The 21219-nt window shown below is 52.0% G+C and overlaps 1 protein-coding gene across 1 annotated transcript in view; it reads left to right on the top strand.

The window, feature by feature from the left end:
• WDFY2 (WD repeat and FYVE domain containing 2) overlaps window positions 1-21219 on the top strand; it is a 64007-nt gene that overhangs the window by 13866 nt on the left and 28922 nt on the right. The window contains 2 exon segments of the mRNA XM_068165206.1: window positions 12349-12416; window positions 19655-19728. Of these exon segments, the coding sequence (XP_068021307.1) occupies window positions 12349-12416; window positions 19655-19728 (142 nt within the window).

The following is a 21219-nucleotide window of genomic DNA, read 5'->3' as shown; positions in this document are numbered from 1 at the left end:
AAGAGACCAGCCCCCACCTGTCTACAACCTCCCTTCAGGTAGTTGTAGAGAGCAAGAAGGTCTCCCCTGAGCCTCCTCTTCTCCAGGCTAAGCAACCCCAGCTCCCTCAGCCTCTCCTCACAGGGCTGTGCTCCAAGCCCCTCACCAGCTTTGTTGCTCTTCTCTGGACACCTTCCAGCAACTCAACATCCTTCCTAACCTGAGGAGCCCAGAACTGGACACAGGACTCAAGGTGCAGCCTAACCAGTGCAGTGTCCAGGGGCAGAATGACCTCCCTGCTCCTGCTGGCCACACTCTTCCTGATGCAGGCCAGGATGCCATTGGCCCTCCTGGCTGCCTGGGCACACTGCAGGCTCATGTTCAGCCTACCATCGACCAGCACCCCCAGGTCCCTCTCTGCCTGGCTGCTCTCAGCCACTCTGCCCCCAGCCTGTAGCACTGCCTGGGGTTGTTGTGGCCAATGTGCAGCACCTGGCACTTGGCTGTGTTCAATCTCCTGCCCTTGGCCTCTGCCCATCTGCCCAGCCTGTCCAGGTCCCTCTGCAGAGCCTCTCTACCCTCCAGCAGATCAACTCCTGCCCCCAGCTTGGTGCCATCTGCAAATTTACTGCTGATGGACTCAATGCCCTCATCCAGATCATCAATGAAGATGTTAAAAAGCACAGGGCCCAGCACTGCTCCCTGGGGCACACCACTGGTGCCTGGCTGCCAGCTGGCTGTGGCACCATTCACCACCACATGTGTGATGCAGCAGGGATTGGTTACACAATGTATAGGCACTAAACCATTTCTGAAGAGGAGCAGAGTCTCTTCCCTCCAGGAAATGATTCAGACTTCATAAACCAATCTCTTCTTGCTGACTTCTGCAACTGCCAGTAAATGGCAGGGAATGGATGAACACATCAGCCTGCTTTTAAAGTATCAGCTGGTAAGTGACCCTGACAGACTTCAGCAGGGACACCAGCCCAGAGCCATGCCACACGTGCTGCACTCTCAGGTTTGTCTTCTGGTTCCTGTTGTTGCCAGGTTTATCTGTAGCCCAGGAGCACAACAGAACATTTTGGGGAGCTGGCTGCAGTGCTTTCAGTCCCCTGGCAGCCTGTGCTGAGCAGCAGTGCCAGCTGAGGAGCTCTGCTGGGTGTGATGGGCTGCTGCAGACCTGCTCTCAGCCCCTCTGCAGGGAGGCTTTCTGTGGGCCATACAGCTGCAGGGGTTGCTGGGGGGGGTTGTTTGGGACCTGTCTTGTTTGGCATGTCATCTTCCCCTTTGTATGCTCCTGATGGTTGCTGCTGTGGCTGGGGAGGACAGCCAGTGGGAAGGTAGGAGAGCCCAGAGGAGCTTGTGCCTCGAATACACTCCCAAGGTGCAGGTTTGGGAGTGGAAAAGCAAAAGCAAAGGTAGGGATTGTGTGCTGAAGAAGAAACTCTGTAAAGGCCAGAGGTCATGGTCCTTGGGTTTCTGTCCACAGCTACCTGAAGGGAGGCTGGAGCCAGGTGGGGGTTGGTCTCTTCTCCCAGGCAGCCAGCACCAGAACAAGAGGACACAGTCTCAAGATGTGCCAGGGGAGGTTCAGGCTCGAGGTGAGGAGAAAGTTCTCCACAGAGAGAGTTGTTGGCCATTGGGATGTGCTGCCCAGGGAGGTGGTGGAGTCCCCATCCCTGGAGGTGTTCAAGAGGGGATTGGATGTGGCACTTGGAGCCATGGTTTGGTTAGTCCTGAGGTGTTGGGTGACAGCTTGGACTGGATGATCTCTGAGGTCTTTTCCAACCTTATGATTCTGTGAGTGTATGAAATGGGTTGCCCTGCCTCTGTCAGTGCCTCCTGGGGTCTTTGCTCACAGCTGAGCCTGTGTTCACATGCACCTTGGGACAGCAGCATGTTTAAGAGGGCAGATGCTCTTAAGGAGAAGCACATGTGGTTTTCAGTTCTCAGTCACAAAAGCTGGGCTCCTGGCTGTGCAGGCAGGGGGTTGGTACACACAGTGCTATGGGAGAGGTTTGGACAAAACTTCTGGATGCAGGAGAGGCAAATTCCCTGGGAAAATGGCTGAGTGCTTGGTGCTGGAATGCTTTGCATGTGGACTAAGAGGTGCAGGCAGTGGTTTCAGCAAGTGCTGTGTATGTGGTACACTGACACCCCAGACTCAATGGTATTCCTCCAGAAGGAGGTGGTACTGCCTGTGTCTGCAGGCAGCCTCCTGGTTTGCCAGCCAGCTGTTGTGACACTCTGGAGGATTATCCTGGCAGTGGTCATCTCTTTGGTTTATTTCCCTTTGTTGCTGGGCATGATGATGACTCCAGCCAGAAACTGCTGGTTATTTAATTGATGGCCACTGCCTTTACACTGACCTCAGGCTAATAAAAGTGAAGTGATCATGGAGGTGTGAGGTGGAAGGTTGGACTTGATCTCAGAGGTCTTTTCCAACCTTACTGATTCTGATTCTAAGAAGAAGAGGAAGTGGGAGGGTTTGGACCTCCTTAAGACATTACTGCAATGTATAATCTGACCAGAAAGGAGAGCTCTTGGGAGCAGAGATAGCAAACCCTTTGTTCTGACTTTTCCAGTCTTCTAAGCAAGCTCAGTGCTCTGCAGGGGGCTGCATGTGGGCAGACTTCAGCAGGATCAATACCATTGCCTCTTGTCCATGAGTGCATGACCCAGCTGGGAGAAATGGAGAGCTGAGCCCAGGGCCAGCTGCTGTGGTGACTGTATTTCCAGTGAGTAAATAGCAGAGGGGGATGTTTGCAGGTGTGGGGACCTGCCTGGCTGTACCATATGGTCGTTGGCATGAGGCACTGCTCGTGGCCTGAGCCGCTTCACACGGTGGCCACCAGCCCCTGGACAAGGCCTGAGAGCCAGCCTGGGCCAGGGACTGTTCCCAGCACACAGCTTGGATGCAGCTGCTGGTTTCTGTGCCAGGTGGCCTCACTGCCAGAGGCTGGTCCCAGCACTGTATCATGTATTAATCTAGGTGTGTTTCACCTCCCTGAGGCACCCAGGTCCTGTGGCAGTCTCTGCTGGCAGGGTGTCAGATTGCCTACTGGAAACTGCTTCTGCGATTTAAAAGAACCAAACCCAATCCCCAAGCCTTGGTTTAATCAAACAAGACACAGCCCTGAGCACAGATCTCCCTGTGAGCATTTTGCTGGTTTGAGATCACTAACAACAGGTTTTAGAAGCCTGAATTCAAGACCAAGAATATTTTGGCATTCTTAAGACTGACTTCAAGCAGATGGGAGGCCAGGTCCCCAGGGGCTGCAGTGATGAGCAGAAGTGCACACACTGCTGGATCCCAGCATGCAGCATGGGCCAGTGACTCAAAGGGCCACAGCCAGGACTGGAACCTAGCTGGGGAGCAAATAGAATAGAATGGAATAGAATAGAATAGAATAGAATAGAATAGAATAGAATAGAATAGAATAGAATAGAATAGAATAGAATAGAATAGAATAGAATAGAATAGAAACCAGGCTGAAAAAGACCTTTGAGATCATCCAGTCCAACCTATCACCCAACACCATCTGATCAACTCAACCATGGCACCAAGTGCCTCATCCAGGCTCTTCCTGAACACCTCCAGGATGGTGACTCCACCACCTCCCTGGGCAGCACATCCCAATGGCCAATCTCTCTTGCTGGGAAGATCTTTCTCTTCACCTCCAGCCTAAACCTCCCCTGGCACAGCTCGAGACTGTGTCCTCTTGTTCTGGTGCTGCTTGCCTGGGAGAAGAGACCAACCCCCTCCTGGCTACAACCTCCCTGCAGGGAGTTGTAGAGAGCAAGAAGGTCTCCCCTGAGCCTCCTCTTCTCCAGGCTAAGCAACCCCAGCTCCCTCAGCCTCTCCTCACAGGGCTGTGCTCCAGACCCCTCCCCAGCTTTGTTGCCCTTCTCTGGACACCTTCCAGCAGCTCAACATCTTTCCTGACCTGAGGAGCTCAGAACTGGACACAGGAGTCCATGTGTGGCCTGGGCAGTGCTGAGCACAGGGCAGGATGAGCTCCCATGCAATTGTTTTGAATAATTGAGGGTCAGTAACTGAGTGCTGGTGTGGGCTGGGACTCTACAAGCAGTGAAGAAATGAGTTTCAGATAGGAAGAGATCATTGCATTTGCAGTGAGGTGGAGGGAGTGATAGGACTAGGGGGAATGGAATGAAGGTGGAGGTGGGGAGATTGAGGCTGGAGGTGAGGAGGAAGTTCTTCCCCATGAGAGTGGTGAAGCCCTGGAATGGGTTGTGCAGGGAGGTGGTTGGGGCCCTGTCCCTGGAGGTGTTTAAGGCCAGGCTGGATGAGGCTGTGGCCAGGCTGATGTAGTGTGGGGTGTCCCTGCCCATGGCAGGGGGGTTGGAACTGGATGATCCTTGTGGTCCCTTCCAACCCTGACTGATACTATGATACTCTCTGCCTTCTCCTCACCACTTCAAAGCAAGAATTGACTTGGTGACAGCAGCTGCTGGAGCAGGTCTGTGGGATGCCTCTGCACTGCTTGGGAGTGTGTCCAGATGCTGGAGACCTTTTCCTGCCAAGGAGAGAGGTGACCTTGGTGCTCTGGCACCTGCTGGTTACTGGGTGTTCCTGAAAGCAGGACTGGGATGTGGAGAGAGTGTCTGCACCTTTCCCACACACACACAAACCAAGAAGGCCAATGGCATCCTGGCCTGCATCAGGAAGAGTGTGGCCAGCAGGAGCAGGGAGGTCATTGTGCCCCTGTACACTGCACTGGTTAGGCCACACCTTGAGTCCTGTGTCCAGTTCTGGGCCCCTCAGTTTAGGAAGGAGGTTGAGTTGCTGGAAGGTGTCCAGAGAAGGGCAACAAAGCTGGGGAGGGGTCTGGAGCACAGCCCTGTGAGGAGAGGCTGAGGGAGCTGGGGTTGCTTAGCCTGCAGAAGAGGAGGCTCAGGGGAGACCTTCTTGCTCTCTACAGCTCCCTGAAGGGAGGCTGTAGCCAGGTGGGGGTTGGTCTCTTCTCCCAGGCAAGCAGCACCAGAACAAGAGGACACAGTCTCAAGCTGTGCCAGGGGAGGTTTAGGCTGGAGGTTAGGAAGAAGTTCTTCACAGACAGAAAGATTGGCCATTGGAATGTGCTGCCCAGGGAGGTGGTGGAGTCACCATCACTGGAGGTGTTTAGGAAGAGCCTGGATGAGGCACTTGGTGCCATGGTTTAGGTGATGAGATGGTGTTGGGTGATAGGTTGGACTTGATGATCTCAAAGGTCTCTTCCAACCTGGTCTGGTCTATTCTACTCTACTCTATTCTATTCTATTCTGTTCTACTCCATTCCATTCCATTCCATTCCATTCCATTCCATTCCATTCCATTCCATTCCATTCCATTCCATTCCATTCCATTCCATTCCATTCCATTCCATTCCATTCCATTCCATTCCCTTTTACATCCCACAGTAACTTATTCACATTCTGCTACTTCCTTCTCAGGATTTATGGAGAATCTTCCCTTGTGGAAAACCTTTCCACTGGAGATTTGTGGCCAATTCCCTAGGCACAGCCTAAACCTGGCCCAGAGTTCACTGCAGGGTTCAAGGCCATGACTGCTCTGGGTAGCTCTTCCTGTTTATTGACATTATCTGGAGCCAGCTAAAGCTACCACACTGTCCAGCTGACCAGGTCTCAGGCCAGATGCTCTCTGCAAGGCAGCTCTGTTCCATTTTGGCTACATCCTTCCCCCCAGCTGGAATAAAAAATGATTACAAAAACTGTCCCTTGCCACTCTCCTCTCAGTAAAGGACTAAAGTGCTGCTCTGCATGGGTGCTGCTTTCCTCTGGGGGCTCAGCAGCTGGGACATCCCTGAATGAAGTGCAGTAAAGGACTAAAGTGCTGCTCTGCATCTCTGCATGGGTGCTGCTTTCCTCTGGGGGCTCAGCAGCTGGACATCCCTGAATGAAGTGCAGTGCCTAATCTGCAGCAGATTGTTAATGATTTACACTCCTTGATAACTGCTCACCCATTGCATGTACCCTTCCAAAGCTCACTCTGTGTGCTTGATAAGAAGATGCAACTCACTTATATTTGATCCTGCCTGTGGAGGAGACCTGCTGGGCTGCTGGGTCATTCCAGTTGCATGTTCTCCAAGCAGGTAGACTAGGCTAGACTGCACTGGACTAGAATAGAATAGAACTGAATTAGCAGGTTGGAAAAGACTTTTGAGATCATCAAGTCCAACCTATCACCCAACACCATCTAATCAACTAAACCATGGCACCAAGCACCCCATCCAGTCTCCTCCTAAACACCTCCAGGGATGGTGACTCCACCACCTCCCTGGGCAGCACATCCCAAAGGCCAATCTCTCTTGCTGGGATGAATTTCTTCCTGACTTTTCTGCTCCTGCTGGCCACACTGTTCCTGATGCAGCCCAGGATGCCATTGGCCTTCTTGGCCACCTGAGCACACTGCTGCCTCATGTTCAGCCTACTCTCAACCAGCACCCCCAGGTCCCTCTCTGCCTGGCTGCTCTCAGCCACTCTGACCCCAGCCTGTAGCACTGCCTGGGGTTGCTGTGGCCAATGTGCAGCACCTGGCACTTGGATGTGTTCAATCTCCTGCCCTTGGCCTCTGCCCATCTGCCCAGCCTGGCAGGGTCCCTCTGCAGTGGAATGGAAAGATTGATTACCTCAAAGGGCAAACCTGTAAAAACTGATGATGGAGAATATACAGCAACTAAGCAGTGGAGAAAGCAGAGACAAGAGGAGCTTCTAGTCTTCCAACACAAGAGTATGTTCACTGAAATCCATGGTCAGCTGCCTTAAAGTTGGTAAAATAGCATTAATTAATCTGAATTGGAATGCTGAGGAATGGGAAAGCTGGGTCAAAAGTGTATGAGAGGCCCTGGAGGTGAAGAGGCACTGCACACCTGAGAGGTGATTTGGGCTGGGGGTTGTTCAGCCTTGAGCCCTACACTTCAGGATGTGCTGCTCAGTCTTGTGGCACAGGTTTGAAGGCAGACTCTGCTCATTTGTCTTCATTTCCATGGGATCAATAAGGGTGGAAGAGACCTCAAAGACCATCTCCCCACTCAGCTCACTGCCAGAGTAGAAGGACTGTCTTGGCAGCCCTCGAAATGCCAGATCACCTCCAAATTACAGCCAGAGCTTTGGGCTTTGCTGGCCCCTCATGGGGCAGCCCTCAGTGTGTGTGAGCAGCCCTGCCATGGCACTCCAGAGCTGCAGTTACTGTGCAAGGGCAGAGCAAACCTTTCAGGATGGGGCTGAGTTTGCACTGTTTTGCCCTGCTCTCTTCCTCCCTTGCTGCTGACACTGAAGCTGCTGGGAGTGCTGCTCTCTTGCTCAGAGCACTGTGCCTCTTCAGCCAAAGCTGTCTTGCTGGATTAGAGCTACAGAGTGACTTCTAGCCGCCTCTAGGAGAGCAAATCAGATAGGAACTGAGTTTGTTCAAGGCCAGAGGAAATGTCTCAGAGTCAAGCTACCCTGAGAGGAAAAGAATAACGAGGAGCAAAGCTGAGGGAACATTTTATCACCTCTGAACCATTGTTCAAGCTCACTGCTAAACTGAGGGAGCTGTCAGTGGGATTCTCCTGCAGGAACCCCCTGCTGCACTGCAAGAGGAGAGCACTGCAAGGAGAGCGTTTCCAGAGCCTTCTTGGCGTGGTGCAGAGCACACAAATGCTCCAAGGGGATGTTTGCTGTCTCTGGAACAACAGTGCCATAGTTGTTCTGTGCTGCTTGAACAACAGAAGGCTGGCTGTTCTTGGGGAGGACGAGTCAAAAGGCCTCCAGCATCTGCAGCTGCACCTGCCCAGCTGATGCTCCTCTGGGCTGGCTAAGGAGCTCACCTACGCTGTGCAAGTAGGAGAGCTGGGTTGGGCTTGGTTTGTGGGGCTTGAGGGGGTTTGTTTGTTTGTTTCACAAAGAACAAAACCAGAGAAGCAATAGAGGTGGGCACAAGCCAACCTCAGGAGGTTCAACAAGACCAAGGGCAGGGTCCTGCAGCTGGGTGGAGGCAACCCCAGGCACAAATGCAGGCTGGGCAGGGACTGGCTGGAAAGCAGCCCTGAGGAGAGAGACTTGGGGGTGCTGGGGGAGGAGAAGCTCACCAGGAGCTCTCAGTGTGCACTTGCAGCCCACAAAGCCAACCAGAGCCTGGGCTGCAGCAGGAGAAGTGTGGCCAGCAGGGCAAGGGAGGTGATTCTCCCCCTCTGCTCAGCTCTGGTGAGACCCCACCTGGAGTCCTGCCTCCAGTTCTGGAGCCCCTATTCCAAAGGGATGTGGAGGTGCTGGAAGGTGTCCAGAGCAGGGCCAGGAGGATGAGCAGAGGGCTGGAGCACCTCTCCTGTGAGGCCAGACTGAAGGAGTTGGGGCTGTTCAGTCTGGAGAAGAGAAGGCTCCCAGGTGACCTCATTGTGGCCTTCCAGGATCTGAAGGGGGCTCCAGGAAGGCTGGGGAGGGACTGCTCAGGATCTCAGGCAGTGCTAGGACTAGGGGGAATGGAATGAAGCTGGAGGTGGGGAGATTGAGGCTGGAGGGGAGGAGGAAGTTTTTCCCCATGAGAGTGGTGAAGCCCTGGAATGGGTTGTGCAGGGAGGTGGTTGGGGCCCTGTCCCTGGAGGTGTTTAAGGCCAGGCTGGCTGAGGCTGTGGCCAGGCTGATGTAGTGTGGGGTGTCCCTGCCCATGGCAGGGGGGTTGGAACTGGATGATCCTTGTGGTCCCTTCCAACCCTGACTGATACTATGATAATTCAAGCAAAAGCTGATGTAGGGACATAAAAGAATGTGAAAACTGAGGAAACAACTTCGTAGGAACCCTGTGGATGCTAGGATGTGGCAGCTGAGGCTGGGTGCCTCCTGTTACTGCCACAATAGTTATACCTCCAGTGCCCCAAGTGTCCAACCCTGTAGGTGGGCACAGGAAACAGCCTATTTCCACCCAAAAGTCCTGCATCCTGTAAATCCATCTGCAGAGTCATTCTCTGCCTCTCTCTTCCCTCTCTGCTCCAGTGGGAGATGCTCCCTATAGGGTAACGCTGGGGGAGTGGAATGGAGTGGAATGGAATGGGATGGAATGGAATGGGATGGAATGGAATGGAATGGAATAGAATAGAATAGAATAGAATAGAATAGAATAGAATAGAATAGAATAGAATAGAATAGAATAGAATAGAATAGAATAGAATAGAATAGAATAGAATAACCAGACCAGACCAGACCAGATTGGAAGAGACCTTTGAGACCATCGAGTCCAGTCTATCACCCAACACCACCTAAACAACTAACCCATGGCACCAAGCACCCCATCCAGTCTCCTCCTGAACACCTCCAGGGATGGTGACTCCACCACCTCCCTGGGCAGCACATCCCAATGCCAAATCTCTCTTTCTGTGAACAACTTCTTCCTATGCAGATTGCACCCAGAAACCAATGTGCTGCGAGAGAGCATCATCCTGTGGATGTGGAGATGTGTGATCCCTCCCCCTCAGCAGAGGCACAGTATCCTGGGTGCTGCACCGGGTGCTTAACTGAGGAAAACATTCATGTGACAAATCAGTTGAAGCCCAAGGGCAGAGTTGTTTGAGCCAGGATCTCTGCTGTTCCTCCACATCCCTTTATTACCTGTAGACTCTTTTCTTCTGCATCTGTCTTCCCTCCCAGGTGCTGGGCTGTTTGCTTATTGATGCCATTGTATCATTTCAGAGCAAGCCTGAGGAAATTCTTTCTACTGCAGCATGCCAGCATTTGGCTTTGGTAAATTCCATCTAAGGACTTAATTAAGTGCTTGGGATTCATTATCAGTTGTTTTTTCCTGTGTATTTACCTAAATATTAGTATAATCTTTGAGCCTTGCCATGATGTGGCTGTGTGTGATCCCCCAGGGATCAGTGCTGGGCCCCATCCTGTTCAATAGCTGTACTGATGATCTGGATGAGGGCATTGAGTCCATCAGCAGTAAGATTGCAGCTGACAGCAAGCTGGGGGCAGGAGTTGATCTGCTGGAGGGTAGAGAGGCTCTGCAGAGGGACCTGGACAGGCTGGAGAGATGGGCAGAGGCCAAGGGCAGGAGATTGAACACATCCAAGTGCCAGGTTCTGCACATTGGCCACAGCAACCCCAGGCAGTGCTACAGGCTGGGGTCAGAGTGGCTGAGAGCAGCCAGGCAGAGAGGGACCTGGGGGTAGTGGGGTTGCTTAGCCTGGAGAAGAGGAGGCTCAGGGGAGACCTTCTTGCTCTCTACAACTCCCTGAAGGGAGGCTGTAGCCAGGAGGGGGTTGGTCTCTTCTCCCAGGCAACCAGCACCAGAACAAGAGGACACAGTCTCAAGCTGTGCCAGGGGAGGTTTAGACTGGAGGTTAGGAAGAAGTTCTTCATAGAGGGAGGGATTGGCCTTGGGAATGTGCTGCCCAGGGAGGTGGTGGAGTCACCATCCCTGGAGGTGTTTAGGAAGAGCTTGGATGAGGCACTTGGTGCCATGGTTGAGTTGATCAGATGGTGCTGGGTGATAGGTTGGACTTGATGATCTCAAAGGTCTCTTCCAACCTGGTCTGGTCTGGTCTGGTCTATTCTCTTCTACTCTACTTCTATTCTATTCTATTCTATTCTATTCTATTCTATTCTATTCTATTCTATTCTATTCTACTCTATTCTACACTGAAAATGACTATGTCCAGCTTTCACTTCCCAAACCCCAAGGCATGCTCTTACTTTATTATCTGTGAAGCAATGAATTCAGAATGAAGAATGCATGACCTATAAAATGCCATCAGTGCAGGTGACAGCAGCTTGAGGTGGGGGCAGCAGGGCAGTGTTGTGTCCTGCTAGGCTGATGTTCCTACTGGGCAGCTCCAACCAGGCTGGTGCCCTGGTGGGTTCTTGTCAGTCACCTTTGCCATGTGGACAGTTTGGAGGGGAGCTGGAGGGTTGCTTTCTTGCAGGTCATGGATCTCATGGGTCTTTTTAGCACAGTTCCACTGAGTCCCTTACTGCAGAGCAGGCCTGTACTTTAATTCAATGAGAATCCTCCTAACAGCTTCCACTACTGAAACATTTGAATGTGGAAGGGAGATGAAAGTAATTGGATTGCAGTAATTAAATCATCCAATGTGATTGCCTTCAAAAGGTTGTGTGTTCATGCTTCCCCAGTGCACCCAGGAGTGGATCAGTACAAAAAGCACTGCAGCTGTTCGGGAAGGGAAATCATTTGCTGGGGGGGTGGGGGGAGGTCTGTGGGTAAGGGGGAGGGGTAGAAGATCATTTTGTCACCCCAAAGCTCTGTGAGGAAGGCTGATGCACAGGTCTAAAGGAAGGAGTTAATGCTGAAACTGTTTGACAAAAGTCTTGGTGTGAGGTAATACTTGTTGTTTGTTTCCAGAGCTGCTGCTTGATGCTTACTGAGAACTAGAGAGTAGAGCAGAGTAGAGTAGAGTAGAGTAGAGTAGAGTAGAGTAGAGTAGAGTAGAATAGAATAGAATAGAATAGAATAGAATAGAATAGAATAGAATAGAATAGAATAGACCAGGTTGGAAAAGACCTTTGAGACCATCCAGTCCAACCTCTCACGCAACACCATCTGATCAACTAAACCATGGCACCAAGTGCCTCAGCCAGTCCCCTCCTAAACACCTCCAGCAATGGTGACTCCATCACCTCCCTGGCCATTCCAATGGCCAATCTCTCTTGCTGGGAAGAACTTTCTCCTCACCTCCAGCCTAAACCTCCCCTGGCACAGCTTGAGACTGTGTCCTCTTGTTCTGGTGCTGGCTGCCTGGAAGAAGAGACCAACCCCCACCTGGCTACAACTTCCCTTCATGGAGTTGTTGAGAGCAAGAAGGTTAGATAGAATAACAGCTACAGAAGTTAGATAGAATAACAGCTACAGATGGACCAAGGCCTACCTTGAGAGCTGGGGAAGGCTCCTGCAGAGATCTGGATGGGCTGATACAGGAGTGATTTCCCAGGCTACCCAGGGTGTCTCAGGTCCTTGTGTGAGTGGTTCTCCAGGCTACCCAGGGTGTCTCAGGTCCTTGTGTGAGTGGTTCCCCAGGCTACCCAGGGTGTCTCAGGTCCTTGTGTGAGGCTGTAAATGAACAGTCATGGTTCAGCCCGTTGAAAAGGCAAAGAGCAACAAAAACCCCACAGAAGTTTGCACGTACTGTTGTGATATGTTCTGCTGAGATGCTGAGTGCTACGTGGAACCAAGGAGTAGGCTACCCTCATCACACTGCAGATGCTGAGGTGGATGCCTAAGGCTGCTGCAGGGCTTTGCATCTTTATTTTCCCCTCTCAGTTTTGCAGGTGGTCCTGCACATTAGGCACCGCTTTGTTTTCACTCATGATTACTCTTTCACTCCTCCTGATGTGTGTGCTGTGTGCTTTCTTCTGCAGAACGGTTCGTGTCTGGCTGAAGAGAGACAGTGGGCAGTACTGGCCCAGCATATACCATGCAATGCCGTGTAAGTATGCACTGTGTGTTTGCCAGGCAGCTGGTCTGGTTGTGCTGAAGCTCTGTGACCATTTGCAAGCTCAGCTCTCTGCATTAAATGTTAGTCTTGAACGAGAGTGTGGGTTTCCATGAAGCTTTGCCGAGCTGCACGCCGACGGCTTTGCCGAGCTGCACGCCGATGGCTCTGCCCAGCTGCACGCCGACGGCTCTGCCCAGCTGCATGCCGACGGCTCTGCCCAGCTGCACGCCGACGGCTCTGCCCAGCTGCATGCCATGGCTCTGCCCAGCTGCATGCCGACGGCTTTGCCAAGCTGCATGCCGATGGCTTTGCCAAGCTGCATGCTGGTGGCTTTCCCAAGCTGCATGCCAGTGGCTTTGCCGAGCTGCACGCCGACGGCTTTGCCAAGCTGCATGCTGGTGGCTTTGCCGAGCTGCGTGCCGATGGCTTTGCCAAGCTGCACGCTGGTGGCTCTGCCGAGCTGCACGCCGATGGCTTTGCCAAGCTGCATGCTGGTGGCTTTGCCGAGCTGCATGCCGATGGCTTTGCCAAGCTGCACGCTGGTGGCTCTGCCGAGCTGCACGCTGACGGCTTTGCCAAGCTGCATGCTGGTGGCTTTGCCGAGCTGCATGCCGATGGCTTTGCCAAGCTGCACGCTGGTGGCTCTTCCGAGCTGCGTGCCGGTGGCTTTGCTGAGCTGCATGCCAACGGCTCTGCCAAGCTGCATGCCATGGCTCTGCCAAGCTGCACGCTGGTGGCTCTGCCGAGCTGCGTGCCGGTGGCTTTGCTGAGCTGCATGCCGACGGCTCTGCCAAGCTGCATGCTAATGGCTCTGCCAAGCTGCATGCTAAGGGCTTTGCCAAGCTGCATGCCGGTGTCTCTGCCAAGCTGCATGCCATGGCTCTGCCAAGCTGCATGCTAATGGCTTTGCCAAGATGCATGCCGGTGTCTCTGCCAAGCTGCATGCTAATGGCTCTGCCAAGCTGCATGCCATGGCTCTGCCAAGCTGCATGCCGATGGCTCTGCCAAGCTGCATGCCATGGCTCTGCCAAGCTGCATGCTAATGGCTCTGCCAAGCTGCATGCCATGGCTCTGCCAAGCTGCACACTAATGCTTCTGAGAGGCCTCAGGGATTACAGCAGCAAAGGATGCAGAGGCTGGGCAGGTGTGAGCAGTTAGTGCAGACACAGGTCAAAAGCCTGGGAGCTCAAAGTGCAGTCTTGCATCCTGGCACTGAGTCCATGAAGCTTTGTACCTCTCCAGTACAAATCTCTCTGCTCTCCCTGCTGTATGCACTCAGTCCACTGGAGTGCAATGAGAGGTGGGTTTGTTTGGTTAAGAGTTGAATGTCCTGCAGCAGCTGATAGGATAGGGCAGACACTAGGCAGGGAAGGCAGCTCCTCCACTGAAGAAAGCAGAATCATTTTAGCCCTGCAATTAAATGTGGAACCCCAAACCCCACTGCTGGATCCCTCCAGTGTGTTCTGCTGTATGTCTCCCCTGCCAGTGGGAGTGTTCCTGCTTCAAAAGAAACTGCAGATCCATGCTTGTTTTCCCAAGAGACAAGTGAGTAAGTCAGAGGCTTAGCTCTTTGTCCTCAGCCCAGTGCTGAGTGTAGGAGCACAACTCTGCAGGTCAGCAGCAGCAGTGGCATGCTGCTGCTCCTCAGTCAGCTTCAGGCATGCTGGGCTAGCCTATCTTTGGAAAGCTTATGAAGCTCACCCTAAGCCCACAGATTGGGAAGCATTTATCCAGTCCCCTGGAGGTATTCTTGCTGTCTGGCAAGAGAATTATTTTAAGCTGGGATGGCTGGATTTGGAAGAGACACCTGGCTCCATGACACATAACATAGTCAATAGATATAAATGTTAATACTGCAACAGCATCAGCTGGGGGCCCTGGAGTGGCCATGGTGTTGGGCTGACTGCTCTAAGGGTTCATTTGGTAGGGAGAGAGATCTCTCTTTTCCCCTTGTTGCTGGACTAGCTCATAAGAATGCCAAGCCTGAGAGGGGCATTCTGCTCAGGACTTTGCACTTAATGCTATTGGAAACCAGCTGATGATGTGGCAGTCTATGGAGCTCTGCCACAATCACTGTCAGTGGCCTGAGCTGCCTGGCCCTGCCCTAAGAGGCTTGCTTTCCCGAGGCAAGCTGTTGTGCAGTGGCTGTTTGAGCAGTCTGGCACTGACACTTCTCTTGTTCCATGTGATGGTTTTGCATACATCTGCATTTTAAACTCTCATTAGGTCCTTCTCTGGTCTGAGCAAGGCTGCATTGTTGCAGTGCCAGCAGCTTCACTGGGAATGGTGGAGTGCATCCAGGCCCCCTCAAAGGGGACTGGATTAAAGCTGCTCCATACATTTGAACACCTGGCACTGCTCCTTCATTAGAGAGGCTGGTAAGCTTTTGGGCCATGAAGTGTTATAGTTCTGCTGTGTTACTAACCAGCTTCGGGAATGATCAGTGGTGATTAGTGGCTGGAGCAATGACAATTACACTAACACCCATGGCTTTAAGCTTGGAAAGCACAGGAAGGGCTCTGAGGCAGCACCTGCACAGATCCTGCCTGGCAATGATGGTTTTGTCCATTGCTGTCTGGATCACCTCTTTGATGGGCCTCTGCTGTGGGGTCACACTGGTTCCTGGTTACAGGAAGATTGCCCAGAGGTTCTCTGTGTGAAAATGTAGTAGGCACAGTGTTGCCTTTGTGCTGCTTGGCAAGCTGTGAGTGGTGCTCCCCTGAGCATGACTCAGGATTGTGGTTACGGTGGTGCATAACCAGCACCACTTTATGGTTTGATATCCAGTAGCCTAAGTAACTGAACCTGCATCCTGGGTGCTTTGGGAGACCAGGAGGATCAGGAGTTGAGCTGAGTCAGTCATGTGCTGTGGTCAAGCTCTGCACCATCAGTGCAGGCCATCAGTGCATGCTGAACATGAAACCCATTAAATACCTGGGGGGAAAAAAGATCAGGATTGGAGATCTCTTCTGAGCAGGGACACATCTGGCTGCTTAGAGGTGGGACTTCCCCAGTCACAAAGTGCTACACCCTGCCTTTGGCTGCTTCTGTGGCAGGAAAATTCTGCTGGCCACGTTCTTTGTACATCATCTCCTCTAGCTCATGTGAGAGTGAGCTGTGGATGTTACACAGGCTGCCATAGCAGCAGTAAAGCAAAGGAGGCAAGCTGGAAACCTGGCTGGCACATCTCCTGCAGCACAGCATTGTCTTAACTGGAATAGCAAGAGACTTCTGTCAAGTGTGTTAACTCTTACCAAGATACAGGATAGGATAGGGTAGGGTAGGGTAGGGTAGGATAGGATAGGATAGGATAGGATAGGATAGGATAGGATAGGATAGGATAGGATAGGATAGGATAGGATAGGATAGGATAGGATAGGATAAGGTTAGAAAAGACCTTTGAGATCATCAAGTCCAACCTATCACCCAGCACCATCTGATCAACTAAACCATGGCACCAAGTGCCTCAGCCAGGCTCTTCCTAAACACCTCCAGGGATGGTGACTCCACCACCTCCCTGGGCAGCACATCCCAGTGGCCAATCTCTCTTGCTGGGAAGAACTTCTTCCTAACATCCAGCCTCAACCTCCTCTGGCACAGCTTGAAACTCTGTCCTCTTGTTCTGGTGCTGGTTGCCTGGGAGAAGAGACCAACCCCCACCTGGCTACAACCTCCCTTCAGGTAGTTGTAGACAGCAAGAAGGTCTCCCCTGAGCCTCCTCCTCTCCAGGCTAAGCAACCCCAGCTCCCTCAGCCTCTCCTCACAGGGCTGTGCTCCAGACCCCTCCCCAGCTTTGTTGCCCTTCTCTGGACACCTTCCAGCATCTCAACATCTTTCCTAACCTGAGGGCCCCAGCACTGGACACAGGACTCCAGGAGTGGCCTGAGCAGTGCCACAGAAGTGTATTTACACTTCTATGACTGTGTACACACAGGTCTGGAATTCAGAAGTGACTTTCTTACTGCAATCAGCCCATCTCAAGCAGTTGTTTTACCTTCTGGAGGGCTTCAATCTCCTTAGGAAAAGCATACTTCAAATAGCTCATTCATCTCAGACCTTTTTCTCTGCAAGCTGTTTATTGCCTTCAGAGTCACTGCCAGCTCTTCCAGTGGCTGCTCAGTGTCTGGAGTTTGACAGTGGGTATGGATGATGCTAGCATTAAAGGCCTTTGAAGGGATTTGAGGCTTATTCTGCTTAGATCTGAGAATTATTGTTCATTCTGACTGTGTTTCCTACACCTGTCTCACTCTTCTACAGCCCTAGAAGCCTCAGTATGTAACAGGAGTGCACTACCACCCATGGGGTCAGTCTGAGTTTGCCTCTTTGCAGGGAGAGGTTTGGGAAGGACAAAATGCCACTGTAAACCTTAGCTGAATGTTTCCTACCTGTCAGTTTCCTTGAACTGAAGCCTTTCATTCTTCCAGGCAAAAAATAAACCACAATGCCTGCCTGGGTGTGAAACTGGGAGGCTTTCTGCTTGGGGTCTAGAAGATATTGTCTTCTAGAAACTATTTCATTGGGGAGTCAGCACTGAAGGCAGAACAAGTATTGTTAAACAGCCAGCACAGACTCTCCTCTGTAAAGCTTTGCTGCCAGCCAAGTGATCAATAAGGATTTGCTGGGCTGTGGACTTTGTAATCCTAGGTGAGGCATCACGTGTGTGGAGAGCATACCAGAAGCACAGTGCTGCAAAAGAGAGAGCTCCAAGCTGGTTAGTAGCAGAAACACTCTGAGTAGTCACAATGGAGAGTAGAGACCAAGGGGAGGGGGAAGAGCAGAACTGAGTTCACATCTGACTCTATGTGTCACAAGAGCATTGCTCTTTAAAGAGAATGGAGTGGGATGGAATGGAATAGAGTGGGATGGAATATAATAGAGTGAAATAGAATAGAGAGAAGTGGAATAGAGAGGAGTGGAATGGAATAGAATGGAATGGAATTGAGCGCAATGGAATAGAATGGAATAGAGTGGAGTGGAGTGGAGTGGAGTGGAGTGGAGTGGAGTAGAGTAGGAATAGAATAGAATAGAATAGAATAGAATAGAATAGAATAGAATAGAATAGAATAGAATAGAATAGAATAGAATAGAATAGAATAGAATAGAATAGAATAGAATAGGAGTTAACCAGGTTGGAAAAGACCTCAGAGATCATCAAGTCCAACCTATCACCCAACACCATCTGATCAACTGAACCATAGCACCAAGTGCCTCAGCCAGGCTCTTCCTAAACACCTCCAGGGGTGGTGACTACTCCCTGGACAGCACATTCCAAGGGCCAATCTTTCTGTCTGTGAAGAACTTCTTCCTAACCTCCAGCCTAAACCTCCCCTTGTACAGCTTGAGACTGTGTCCTCTTGCTCTGATGCTGCTTGCCCGGAAGAAGAGGCCAACCCCCACCTGGCTACAACCTCCCTTCAGGGAGTTGTAGACAGCAAGGAGGTCTCCCCTGAGCCTCTCCTCCAGGCTAATGCTCTTAGTGCTATTGAAGCAGGAAGAATGCCTGACCCTTGCTGCAGTGTCAGTTGCCACTGAAGAATAATTCCAGCAGGTTCCTGTTGGCACAGCAGGGCTCCCAGCTGCAGGCTGCTGTCTTGAGCAGTAAAGCCAAGCCCTGCCTTCTGAATGCATCTGCACAGCTTCTCAGTTAAACCAAGCTCCCGTGGGAGATGCTCCCTATAGGGTATCATAGTATCACAGTATCAGTCAGGGTTGGAAGGGACCACAAGCATCATCCAGTTCCAACCCCCCTGCCATGGGCAGGGACACCCCACACTACATCAGCCTGGCCACAGCCTCATCCAGCCTGGGCTTAAACACCTCCAGGGACAGGGCCTCAACCACCTCCCTGGACAACCCATTCCAGGGCTTCACCACTCTCATGGGGAAGAACTTCCTCCTCACCTCCAGCCTCAATCTCCCCTCCTCCAGCTTCATTCCATTCCCCCTAGTCCTAGCACTGCCTGAGATCCTGAGCAGTCCCTCCCCAGCCTTCCTGTAGCCCCCTTCAGATCCTGGAAGGCCACAATGAGGTCACCTGGGAGCCTTCTCTTCTCCAGACTGAACAGCCCCAACTCCTTCAGTCTGTCCTCACAGCAGAGGTGCTCCAGCCCTCTGCTCATCCTCCTGGCCCTGCTCTGGACACCTTCCAGCACCTCCACATCCCTCTTGCAATAGGGGCTCCAGAACTGGAGGCAGGACTCCAGGTGGGGTCTCAGCAGAGCTGAGCAGAGGGGGAGAATCACCTCCCTTGACCTGTATAAAGCTGAGCTGTTCAGCTAACTAATCTCTCTGTGATACTGCTCTTGTGTGACATGCCTATTTTCAGATAGCTAGTAAGAAAAGATGAGGGAGCTGAAGCAAGAGAGAGAGCTATTGTTCCATGCCCCAGTAGGACAGGGCTGAGTGAATTGGAACAACACTGCTGGTTAAATTATTTCATTTGTAATGCTTGCCTATCAGAAAGGGGAAAATGCAGAAGAGCCTCATGTGTCATTGCAGCTAGTTTTAGGCTTTCCAGAGCTCACTGGGTGGTAGCAGGCTGAACAGGAGCCAGCAGTGTGCCCAGGCAGCCAAGAAGGCCAATGGCATCCTGGCCTGCATCAGGAAGAGTGTGGCCAGCAGGAGCAGGGAGGTCATTCTGCCCCTGGACACTGCACTGGTTAGGCCACACCTTGAGTCCTGTGTCCAGTTCTGGGCCCCTCAGGTTAGGAAGGAGGTTGACTTGCTGGAAGGTGTCCAGAGAAGGGCAACAAAGCTGGGGAGGGGTCTGGAGCACAGCCCTGTGAGGAGAGGCTGAGGGAGCTGGGGTTGCTTAGCCTGGAGAAGAGGAGGCTCAGGGGAGACCTTCTTGCTCTCTCCAACTCCCTGAAGGGAGGTTGTAGCCAGGTGGGGGTTGGTCTCTTCTCCCAGGCAACCAGCACCAGAACAAGAGGACACAGTCTCTGGCTGTGCCAGGGGAAGTTTAGGCTGGAGGTGAGGAGAAAGTTCTTCCCAGAAAGAGAGATTGGCCATTGGGATGTGCTGCCCAGGGAGGTGGTGGAGTCACCATCCCTGGAGGTGTTTAGGAAGAGCCTGGCTGAGGCACTTGGTGCCATGGTTGAGTTGATCAGATGGTGCTGGCTGATAGGTTGGACTGGATGATCTCCAGCCTGGTCTGTTCTGTTCTGTTCTGTTGAAGGGAATGAGAGTCACAGTTGTGTTAACTTCATCAACATGTTCATTTCTTTCAGCTCCATGTTCATGCATGTCTTTTACCCCGGAAACCAGGAGGCTGTCCATAGGTCTAGACAATGGTACAATCTCAGTAAGTACATCCAAAGATTTCCAGTTGAAATGCTTCCCTTGTCACAACTCTGTGTGGTGCTGTAGTGAGGCCATTTCTGCCACTGTTTGGATGGGAGAGATTTCTTCTGCTGCCAGAGACACTGAAGCTGTAGTGCAGAGCCTGGCAGATGGTTGCAGACTGCATTTCAGCTGCCACACAGGCCCTGGGTGGGATTTATGGTGTTCAGTAGGCAACTGAACAAACTGCCTTGATTTGCTTATCTGGGAACAAACTCACAATGGAGAGAAACAGCTGTGGTGTGGTTGGAGCGCCTTGAAATCATCCCAAAGTTCTGAAAGCAGCCTTCAGGAAGGGGGAAATCAGCTTCTGAGAGGCTGAAGGCTGATTTCTGTCCTTTGTCTCGCTGCTTTTCTGAACCTCAGGATTCAGATTGTGCTCTCCTCTCCTCTCACTTCCTTCAGAGCAGTGGCTCCTGACTGGCAGTGCTGTTGCTGCAAGATTTGGTTCATTAACATCTGAGATATGTGTGTGTGGTATTAAAACAAGAGTCTGTCCTTTTTTACCTGTGAGGCAGAGGGCAGCATTTGGCCTCATTAATTGGGTTTTCCTTGAGGGATGACAAGCCAAGAGCTGTGCCACTTTGTGGAGAGGCCAGGGGTCAGAACAGGCATTTTACCTCTGCTCACCAATGGGCTGCTCCTGCAGTTGGAGATAATTTTGCCATCATTTCAGATTCTCATTGTTGCTGTCTCTGCCTTGTGGGCTTTGCAACTGACTGAGCTGCCCTAAAGCCAAGGTGGTACATGGGGCCCTCTGAACTGGTGCCTATGGGCTGTACCAAAGAGGTGAAGATATCAGGGAGTGATAGGACTAGGGGGAATGGAATGGAGCTGGAGGTGGGGAGATTGAGGCTGGAGGGGAGGAGGAAGTTCTACCCCATGAGAGTGGTGAAGCCCTGGAATGGGTTGTCCAGGAGGTGGTTGGGGCCCTGTCCCTGGAGGTGTTTAAGCCCAGGCTGGCTGAGGCTGTGGCCAGGCTGATCTAGTGTGGGGTGTCCCTGCCCATGGCAGGGGGGTTGGAACTGGATGATCCTTGTGGTCCCTTCCAACCCTGACTGATTCTATGATACTCTGAAGATCTTGACCTCTCAAGCTGTTAATGGCTAGCAGAAGAGGCCTTCTGGTGCCTGGAGATCTCACGTTTTGCACCTAGCAGATGGGTGAGCTGACAGAGATTTCCCTGCACCCCTGAGCTTCCCTGCTTCCCACTCTCCCCAATAGCTGCAGTCTGCCAGCCCTCCCGAGGCACTTTTGTCCTCCCCAGGCCTTTGGGAAATGTGAAGGCAGCTGTAACCATGGCCTTTAAATACCCTGGCAGGATGGAAGAGATAGATGTGTCCTTAGTCTTAGGGGCATTTCCCCTTGCAGGGTCAGGGTGCTTGAGTCTGAAGGGAGTCAAATACTTGAAGTTCTGAAGCTAAAGATGGTGAAGGAGATATGCAAGGGGTAA

The sequence above is a fragment of the Melanerpes formicivorus genome, unplaced genomic scaffold (assembly GCF_026170545.1).
Source record: "Melanerpes formicivorus ecotype bairdi unplaced genomic scaffold, bMelFor1.0.p_v2 SCAF_87, whole genome shotgun sequence".
NCBI classification, from domain to species: Eukaryota; Metazoa; Chordata; class Aves; order Piciformes; family Picidae; genus Melanerpes; species Melanerpes formicivorus.
Note: the sequence above shows the minus strand (reverse complement) of the source record. Positions and strands in the feature narration are given on the sequence as shown.